General features: G+C 42.4%; 1 protein-coding gene across 2 annotated transcripts in view; it reads right to left on the bottom strand.

Annotated features, from left to right (window-relative positions):
- The window catches only part of ndufa9a (NADH:ubiquinone oxidoreductase subunit A9a), a 33,385-nt gene continuing 22,508 nt past the window's right edge, over positions 1-10,877 (bottom strand). The window contains exons 10-11 of one of the 2 annotated variants that reach the window (XM_068059727.1): positions 5,959-6,025; positions 1-304 (exon numbers count right to left, since the gene is read on the bottom strand). In XM_068059727.1, coding sequence (XP_067915828.1) covers positions 134-304; positions 5,959-6,025 — 238 coding nt within the window. In that variant the 3' untranslated portion in view covers positions 1-133. Of the gene's footprint in view, positions 305-5,941; positions 6,026-10,877 lie in introns of both variants that reach the window. The other variant, XM_068059728.1, reaches the window with a different exon arrangement.

Here is a 10,877-nt window from a genome sequence, read left to right as displayed (position 1 = left end):
AACATTTAAACATTTGAATTTATTTCTTTAAAACTGGACAATCCAACTTTTTATGTACATTACTGTCAAAGTAGGTGAAATGCGGTAATCATTTCCTTCAGGAACCCATGAAGAATATTTCATTTAGAATACATTAGTAATTCACAGGTGTTGCTGGTTTTGCATCCTCCAGTTCAGCATCTAACCAGCGGTACCTGCGATGACGTCGCAAAACTTCAATTGCTTTTTGTTCAATAGGTGTTGGGGTAATTCCCAAGTCTTCCAGACCAGGAAGGTCAGGGTACTTCATGTCTGTGATGTGCAACTAAAATAAATTCACAAACAATGTATATATTACATTTTACAAAATACAATTATTTCAGTGCTGACAATTCCACTGATCATTAAATTTTTATTTATGCAAGTTCTGTGGAAATCTTACACCCCACCCCCCGCCAAAATTTTCCTTTTCAAGAGTAACACTTAAATTTGATTAAAGTTTTAAATTTGAATAGCAAAGCTCTCAATAAAGTCAATTCCAATGCAGCCTAAAAATTAAAGTACATAAATACTTTACATTTCTTAAAAAAAAACTGCTGCAGAAATCTACACCGTATACTGACACTAATGTTTAATCCGGTTTATGCAGTAAAATGATTGCCAAACAAACCAGTTTAAAGCTTATTTTATTTATCTGCCTTTGAAACCAGTTTATGGAGCTTACCTTCTCATGTCTACCATTTAAACCAGTTTGAATACATAGCTTTCCCCTAAATGTCTGCCATGGAAAACAGTGGAGAGCATGCATTCAATCATGGCTCAGTAGCACCACTCTCATCTGAGTCAGAAGGTCATGATTCAAGTCCCACTCCAGGACATAAGCACAATCTCCATCATTCCTCCAAGCTCCCACATAATCTCAGTCTGCAGTACTGAGGGAGTGCTGCACCATTGGAGGTGCTGTCTTTCAGATAAGACCTTAAATTGAGGTCCCATCAGCCCTCTTAGGTGGAAATAAAAGATCCCAAGGTACTATTTCAGGTTGAGTAGGGGAGTTTCCTTATGTTCTGGTTAATACTAATCCCTCAACCAACACCAATAAAACAGTTTAAGCTGGTCATTTATCTCATAGTGCTTTGTGGGACCATTTTGTGTGAAAATTGGCTACTGCTTTCCCTACATTACGATAATGAATACATTTAAAAAGTACTTAATTATCTGAGAAGAACATGAGGTTGTGAAAGGCACTACATCAATGCAAGTCCCTCCTTCTTCCTTTCTAAAAATAGTGCAAAGAATATAGAATGGCTGTGTTAAGTGTAACTTCAAATGCATTAAAAGGAATCTCTTTGAACATATGTTTCATTATTAAGGCTAATTGTTCTTAGGTTTTAAGTTTAATTAGTCTTGTTGCTACCAATCCTTGCTGCTTATTCTCAAGCTACAGTCGGGAATCTGGGGAGAATCAGAGGAGTTGGAAATTGGGGACTCTGAAATCAGGGAAGGTGTGAGATTTAAGTGGAAAGATAGAGAAAATGGGGCCTCCGTGAGATATAAAACTAGGGAATGGGGGACTTGAGGGACAACATGTAGACTGGGTAATCAGGACTCGGAGGAATGGTGGAGACTGGGGATGGGGCATAATGGAATGGGAAGTCAAGAAGATCAGATGCACTGGGGATGGGGAGAGGGGGGGTCTTGGAATTGGGGTGGCGGGGTGGTGATTGGGGTTGGGACTCAAGATGCGTTTTCCCTCTTCCCCGCCCTCAGTTTCTCATCTTTGCCTGCTCACAGGTGGCCTCCTGGTTCTTGGACTTTTTGTATAACGGCTGCTGGCACGAAACCACAAGCAAAGATTTTCAACTACAAGGACCCAACTGGTATAAGGTAAATGCAAAGACATTTGTGGAAATCATGTGATCAGATGTCACATGATCAGATCTCCAGGAATTCCTCCAACTACAGTTGGCAACCCTAGGCCTGAGCTCAGTATACACCTCGGCCTTTTAAATGATGTGAAGCTGCAAATCCACATAGGTCCAGATCATTATAGGAGGAGCGCACATTTAGGATGCCTACGAGGCCACAAGAAAGTCTTCCTTATCGTGCTACATATGGAATAATATTCCTGTCCCTCTGAAAAGTGTAGTCTATAATCTACCATGGAAAATTAACTATTTTTAAAACTTTACACGTATGTGCACTTCCTGCTCCTGAAGTCACACTTTCTCAAAACCTTAGCTGTCACACTTCTGATATGCAAAGTCCATGTCATACTTGCATATGATTACGAATTTATGAATTCAAAATTTGAATCAATGAATTACAATAACAATTTGGCGTGATTCACAAATAGAAAAGAGAAAAATGGATAGTAGAACTTCCACTGAAAAATTAAGGGCTTTACAAAAGCAGCCAATCCTCACTAATCAGTCAAGAGAATTCATCACAAAATGAATGTCTTTTGGATGAGACTTTGTACCAAGGCCCCATCTGCCCCCTCCAGTGGACGTGAAAGATCCCATGATACTATTTTGAATAAGAGCAGTGGAGTTATCCCCCGTGACCTGGTCAATATTTATCCCTTGATCATCATAAAAAGATTATCTGGTCATTATCATATCGCCATTTGTGGATGCTTGCCAAGTACAAATTGGCTGCTGTGTTTCCTACATTAGAATAATGACTACATTTCAAAATTACTTCATTGGCTGTAAAGCGCATAGGAGATCTGGTGGTTGTGAAAGGTGCTATATAAATGCAAGCCTTTCTTTGTATAAAATTACTTAAATCCTGTTGGAAATGATTCTATTAGTTTTGCCTGAACTCCCCACCCACCCACCCCAAAGGCCTAATCTCCTGGTGTGGCTGTGGTATTCCCATCCTAGCCCCGCACCCCTGTAAGATCAACCCAAGTCCCTGGCTAATCTGATCCATTTGCGGTATGCTACCCACAAAAAAGTTGGAGCTTATTAAGACCCTGGCCCAATGCTCCCAGACACAAGATGCCTTCCCCAATAAACACACACTTTACTAACCCCCCTCCTAATGAGCAGTAGAAAATGATGTGGCAGCCATTTCTCATGTTAGTTCACCAATGAGGAAAAAGCATCAAAAACTGACATTTGTTTTTAATGGTGTTAGTTGACAGAGAAATGTTAGCTAGACCTTCTCTTCCACCCTTCTCTCAGCTTTACATGGTCCATCTCCGACACTTCCCTTCCCTGACCTCTCAGTCTCTAGCTCTGGGGATAGGCTGTCTACTAATACTCATTATAAGCCCACCGATTCCCACAGCTACCTCGACTACACTTCTTCACACCTGCCTCTGGTCAGGACTCCATTCCATCCTCCCAGTTTCTCTGTCTCCGATGCATCTGCTCTGATGATGCTACCTTCCACAACAGCTCTTCTGATATGTCTTCCTTCTTCCTCAACCGAGGATTCCCCTCCCGCCACCCCCCCACTGTGGTTGACAGGGCCCTCGACTGTGTCAGGCCTATTTCCCGCACCTCTACCCTCACCCCTTCCTCCTAGAACCGCGACAGGGTTCCCCTTGACCTCACTTTCCACCCCACCAGCCTCCACAACCAAAGGGTCATCCTCCACCATTTCCGCCACCTCCAGCATGATGCCACTACCAAACGCATCTTCCCCTCCCGCCAGCATTCCGAAGGGATCATTCCCTCCGTGACACCCTGGCCCCTCCTCCATTACCCCCAACACCTCGTCCCCTTCCCAAGGCACCTCCTCATGCAATCGCAGGAGGTGTAACACCTGCCCTTTTACCTCCTCTCTCCTCACTATCCAAGGCCCCAAACACTCCTTTCCGGTGAAGCAGCAATTTACTTGTACTTCTTTCAATGTAGTATACTGTATTCACTGCTCACAATGTGATCGCCTCTACATTGGGGGAGGCCAAACATAGACTGGGTGAATGCTTTGCGGAACACCTTCGCTTAGTTCAAAAGCATGACTCCGAGCTTCCGGTTGCTTGCCATTTCAACACCGCACCCCCCCCCCCCCCCCCCCACACCAACGCGCTCATGCCCACACACCTGTCCTGGGATTGCTGCAGTGTTCCAGTGAACATCAACACAAGCTCAAGGAACAGCATCTCATTTACCGATTAGGCACGCTACAACCTGCCGGACTAAACATTGAGTTCAATAATTTCAGAGCATGACGGGCCCACCTTTTTTATTCTCAGTTATTTTTTTCTTTTATTTTAGTTTGTTTCATCATTCATTTTTTTTTTAACCATGTGCCTATCCACTTTTTTTTTCATGTTTGTGCTTTGGGCCAGGGCTGTTCACTTTTCTGTCAATTAATACCCTCTCTGCACTAACGCTTTGTCTTTCAGCACACCATTAACATACCGTTTGCCTTTGCTCCATGACCTTCTGGTCAGTTATTCTCTGTAACCCTCTGTCCTATCAACACCTTGCCTTTTGTTATCTCTTGCCCCACCCTCTCTTTATTTGCTTAAAATCTATTACATTTGTAACATTTGCCAGTTTTGATGAAGGGTCAGTGACCTGAAACGTTAACTCTGCTTCTCTCTCCACAGATGCTGCCAGACCTGCTGAGTATTTCCTCATTTTTTGTTTTTATTACAGGAGAAATTCCTGCTATTCTTCAAAAGTTAATATGCAGGTACAGCAAGTCATAAAGAAGGCTAATGGAATGCTATCCTTTATTACGGGAGGAATTGAAAATAAAAGTAAGGATGTGATGCTTCAATTATACAGGGCATTGGTGAGACCACATCTTGAATACTGTATGCAGTTTTGGTCTCCTTATTTAAGGAAGGATGTAAATGCGTTGGAGGTGGTTCAGAGGAGGTTTACTAGATTGATACTTGGAATGACCAGGTTGTCTTATGAGGAAAGGTTGGACAGACTGGGCTTATTTTCGCTGGAGTTTAGAAGAGTGAGGGGAGACTTAAATGAAGTATATAAGATCCTGAACAGTCTTGACAAGGTGGATGTGGAAAGGATATTTCCTTTTGTGTGTGAGGCCATAACTAGGGGGCACTGTTTTAAAATTAGGGGTCACCTTTTTAGGTCAGAGATGAGAAGAAATGTTTTCTCTGAGGGTTGTGCAATTTTTTTTTTTAAAAAGAGATACAGCACTGAAACAGGCCCTTCGGCCCACCGAGTCTGTGCCGACCATCAACCACCCATTTACACTAATCCTACACTAATTCCATATTCCTACCACATCCCCACCTGTCCCTACCACCTACCTATACTAGGGGCAATTTATAATGGCCAATTTACCTATCAAACTGCAAGTCTTTGACATGTGGGAGGAAACCGGAGCACCCGGAGGAAACCCACACAGACACAGGGAGAATTTGCAAACTCCACACAGGCAGTACCCAGAATTGAACCCGGGTCGCTGGAGCTGTGAGGCTGCGGTGCTAACCACTGCGCCACCCATTTTGGAACACTCTGTCTCAGAAGGTGGTGGAGGCAGGGTCATTTAATATTTTTAAGGCAGAAGTAGATAGATTCCAGTTAGGGAAGGGAATCAAAGGTTATCGGGGGTAGATGAGAGTGTGGAATTTGAAACACAAACAGATCAGCCATGATCATATTGAATGGCGGAGCAGGCTCGAGGGGCTGAATGGCCTACTTTTGCTCCTAATTCGTATTTTCGTATGTAAAAAGTGTCACAGAACTGAAGTATCAGTCTAGATTGCACATTCAAGACCTAGAATTCAACCAAACATAAATCCCAAAGTGAGCTCATCGAAGAAACTTTACTTAATTCTATATTTACAGTTGTCAAGAGGATTTTTATACCCAATCATATTTGAAACCCTATCAGTGTAGCGCACTTTGAAAAAATTAGAAAAAAAATTTCATTACTTTTTATGTACAATTTTGATTTTAAAAAGTATCTAATGCTAACTGGCGTAATAAAATAATGTCTGAAGTATGATAATAGTGCTTACTGAAATCAAACACATACCCTGTCCACTTTGTCGCGAGATGTCCATTTATCAAAAGGGCTTATCTCAAACAGCCTCGCCACCAAACTATGGTAAGACAATGAAAGCCATTTATTAGATTAGAAACCAAGCAAATTGGTCACTGCACATGCACAGCATAATTAAATATCGACCTATTAAACTCACTCACAAAAATTTACAGTGTGTCCTAATATAGTTCAAATCGTTAATATGTCATGATCCTGTAGTTTTTTTTTCAGGAAGAATGCGGTGTGCCTTTAAGGCTGGAAAAGGAACCGTACTGCTTTAAGGCAGCAAGCTCTAAAGACTGAGTCAAAGAATGCATTTGCGTTGCCCGGGATATAGCCACTCACAGACTGTGATTCGAAGAGTGCATTCTCGTTGCCCGGGATATAGCCACTCAGGACCAAAGATCAAAAGATGCAATGTTACAATTTAATTTTGAACTGGCTTATAGTGGAAACAGACTGTTCTGACTCTCAGAAACAGACAGATAGCTGGACCAGCATGAACAGAACAGAGATCTCTGATAATTTAAACTGAAGGAAGGGAAGTTGGACTGTGACAATCTTTTATTCCTCAAAAATTCTAAAGCCAAATTGATTCATTAAAATGTGTTTGCAAGTTGTTAACTGTTGAAATTCATCGCCGAAGAAGGAAAGCATCACTTACTGCTGACTTAGACTACGGACTGTTCTACTGTTGAAGAACTTTTTCTTTTTTCCCCCCACATCGGATGTCTTTGAGGACTTCAAGCAACCTTGGACAATTCCACATTGGAAGATTTCACTTCGCCAGGAGCATAATATGCAAGGACTCAAATTTTTCTATTTTAAATGTTGTTTATATCTTCGTAGTGTTTAAGAATTTAGTTTTTCTAATTAAACAGTTAATTTGTTGATTTAAAGACACCTGGTTTGGTTAGCCTCATTCAGGGCTTAATAGATGGTACAATTTGGCTGGAACTTTAATTTGGAAAGTTTAAATGATATGTTAGGCGATTTGTGGAGGGATGGGATCGAATTAACAGTACATTTCTCCCACCACAATCAGAATTGTATATTTTGATTGGGGCTTTGACTGGCGCGGTCAGTCGTAACAAATATATGTGGTGAAAAGCTGTTTAACTGAATATAAATTAAATGGTAAATTTTATAAAGGGTGCAGGAAGGCAGAGACCAGGGATGTTCGTACACACAACAACTTGTATTTGTATAGTGCCTTTAATGTAATAAAGGCTTCCAAGATATTTCACAGCAGCATTATCAAATAAAATTTGACACCGAGCCACAAAGAGATATCAGGGTAGATGACCAAAAACTTGGTCAAACAGGTAGGTTTTAAGAAGCATCTTAAAGAAGGGAAAAGAGATAGAGAGCTGTAGGGAGGGAATTCCAGAGCTTACAGACTTGCCAGCTGAAGGCATGGCCACCAATGGTGGAGCAATTAAAACTAGGGATGCACAAGAGGTAATAATTAAAGGAAAGCAAATATCTCAGAAGATTGTGGGGCTGGAGAATATTAGAGATAGGGAGGCCTTAGAGGGATTTGAAAGCCAGGATGAAAATTTTAAAATCGAGGCATTGCTTAACTAGGAGCCAATGTAGGTCAGCGAGCATTGGGGTGATGGGGTGAAGAGGATTTAGTGAGAGTTAGATAATGGGAGCAGAGTTTTGGATGACTTCAAGTTTATGGAGTGTACAAGATGAGAGGTCAGATAGGAGAGCATCAGAATATTCAAGTCTAGAGGTAACAAAGGCACAGATGAGGGAACCAGCAGTAGATGAGCTGAACCGAGGCTGGAGTCAGGTGGTGTTACAGAGGTGGAAATAGACGATCTTCGTGATGGCACAGATATATAGTCAGAAGTCCATCTCGGTCAAATATGACACCAAGATTGCAAACAGTTTGGTTCAGCCTCAAACAGTTGCAGGGGGAGGGATGGAGTTTGTAGCTAGGGAATGGAGTTTCTGGTGGGGACTGAAGACAATGGCAAATGGTGTCAAATATCTTCACGATATTTAGTTGGATGAAATTTCTACTCATGTGTATTGGATCCAGTACAGAAGTCTTTGAAGGTGGTAGGACAAGTTGATAAGGCTGTTAAAAAGGCATATGTGGACAGAAGGAATGAAGTTCTGCTAAACCTCTATAAAACACTGGTTAGACGCCAGCTGGAATGCTGTGGCCAGTTCCAGGCACCACATTTCAGTGGGGCAGGGGGGCGGTGCAGAGAGAATGCCGAGGCCTTGGGAAGATGCAGAGGAGAGTTACTAGAATGGTACCATGGATGAAAGATTTCTGCTACGTAGAGAGACTGGTGAAACTGGGGTTTTTCTCTTCAGAGCACAGCATAGATGGTGAAGCGGAGATTTAACAGAAGTGTTCAAAATCATGAACCGTTTTGACAGCATAAATATGAACAAATTGTTTCCAATGGGAGAAGAGTGAGTAACTAGAGGACACATAATTAAGATGACTGGCAAAAGAACCAGAGGTGACGTTGTAACGGAATCCTGCCATAATAAGCCGTTATAAGGTTAACAGTTATTTTCCTATAATTAAGGATTAAAAAATTAAGAGCAGGGTCTATCTGCCTGAAAGGTTAGAAGTTGTTCATAGGCATGCCTGGACATGCTCCTGGGGTGAAGGACGTGCTTCATCCTGATTCATAATGGCCTCATCTTGGAGCATAAAGGCACCTTCTGAAAATATGAACTTGCTCCTAAATGTCATGAACATCACATCAGTAAGGCACTGATAATTTGGGTTTTATAGGTGAGGTACCAGATGATTGGAGGTCTGCTAATGTTGCAACATTGTTTAAAAAGGGTGCAAGGGATAAGCCAGGTAATTATAGGCAAGTCAGTCTGATCTATTTTGAGGGATAGAATAAACTGTCACTTAGAAAGGCACAGATTAATCAGGAATAGTCAGCATGAATTTGTTAGGAGAAGGTCATGTCTTACTAACTTAATTGAGTTTTTTGAGGAAGTAACAAGGAGGATTGATGAGGGCAGTGCACTGGATGTGGTTTACACGGACTTTAGTAAGGCATTGACAAGGTCCCGCAAGGCAAACTGGTCAGTATAATGGAAGCCCATGGGATATAGGGGAAGGTGACAGGTTTATTAGATTAGAACATTACAGCGCAGTACAGGCCCTTCGGCCCTCGATGTTGCGCCGACCTGTGAAACCATCTGACCTACACTATTCCATTTTCATCCAAATGTCTATCCAATGACCACTTAAATGACCTTAAAGTTGGCGAGTCTACTACTGTTGCAGGCAGGGCGTTCCACGCCCCTACTACTCTGAGTAAAGAAACTACCTCTGACATCTGTCCTATATCTATCACCCCTCAACTTAAAGCTATGTCCCCTCGTGTTTGCCATCACCATCCGAGGAAAAAGACTCTCACTATCCACCCTATCTAACCCTCTGATTATCTTATATGTCTCTATTAAGTCACCTCTCCTCCTCCTTCTCTCCAACGAAAACAACCTCAAGTCCCTCAGCCTTTCCTCGTAAGACCTTCCCTCCATACCAGGCAACATCCTAGTAAATCCCCTCTGCACCCTTTCCAAAGCTTCCACACCCTTCCTATAATGCGGTGACCAGAACTGCACGCAATACTCCAGGTGCGGCCTCACCAGAGTTTTGTACAGCTGCAGCATGACCTCGTGGCTCCGAAACTCGATCCCCCTACTAATAAAAGCTAACACACCATATGCCTTCTTAACAGCCCTATTAAATCCCTGAAAGTTGCTACCCAGGTTATGTACCTGGACACCAAGATCTCTCTGCTCATCTACACTACCAAGAATCTTCCCATTAGCCCAGTACTCTGCATTCCTGTTACTCCTTCCAAAGTGAATCACCTCACACTTTTCCGCATTAAACTCCATTTGCCATCTCTCAGCCCAGCTCTGCAGCCTATCTCTGTCCCTCTGTACCCTACAACATCCTTCGGCACTATCCACAACTCCACCGACCTTAGTGTCATCCGCAAATTTACTAACCCACCCTTCTACACCCTCTTCCAGGTCATTTATAAAAATGACAAACAGCAGTGGCCCCAAAACAGATCCTTGCGGTACGCCACTAGTAACTAAACTCCAGGATGAACATTTGCCATCAACCACCACCCTCTGTCTTCTTTCAGCTAGCCAATTTCTGATCCAAAGCTCTAAATCACCTTCAACCCCATACTTGCGTATTTTCTGCAATAGCCTACCGTGGGGAACCTTATCAAACGCCTTACTGAAATCCATATACACCACATCCACTGCTTTACCCTCATCCACCTGTTTGGTCACCTTCTCGAAAAACTCAATAAGGTTTGAGAGGCACGACCTACCCTTCACAAAACCGTGCTGACTATCGCTAATGAACTTATTCTTTTCAAGATGATTATAAATCCTATCTCTTATAACCTTTTCCAACATTTTACCCACAACCGAAGTAAGGCTCACAGGTCTATAATTACCAGGGCTGTCTCTACTCCCCTTCTTGAACAAGGGGACAACATTTGCTATCCTCCAGTCTTCCGGCACTATTCCTGTCGACAATGACGACATGAAGATCAAGGACAAAGGCTCTGCAATCTCCTCCCTGGCTTCCCAGAGAATCCTAGGATAAATCCCATCTGGCCCAGGGGACTTATCTATTTTCACACTTTCCAAAATTGCTAACACCTCCTCCTTGTGAACCTCAATCCCATCTAGCCTAGTAGTCTGAATCTCAGTATTCTCCTCGACAACATTTTCTTTCTCTACTCTAAATACTGACGAAAAATATTCATTTAACGCTTCCCCTATCTCCTCTGATTCCACACACAACTTCTATCTTAGGTTGGATCCAGAATTAGCTCAGTGACAGGAAGCAAAGGTAATAGTTGACGGATGTTTTTGCGAAT

Source organism: Heterodontus francisci, chromosome 27 (assembly GCF_036365525.1).
Source record: "Heterodontus francisci isolate sHetFra1 chromosome 27, sHetFra1.hap1, whole genome shotgun sequence".
Lineage (NCBI taxonomy): Eukaryota > Metazoa > Chordata > Chondrichthyes > Heterodontiformes > Heterodontidae > Heterodontus > Heterodontus francisci.
Note: the sequence above shows the minus strand (reverse complement) of the source record. Positions and strands in the feature narration are given on the sequence as shown.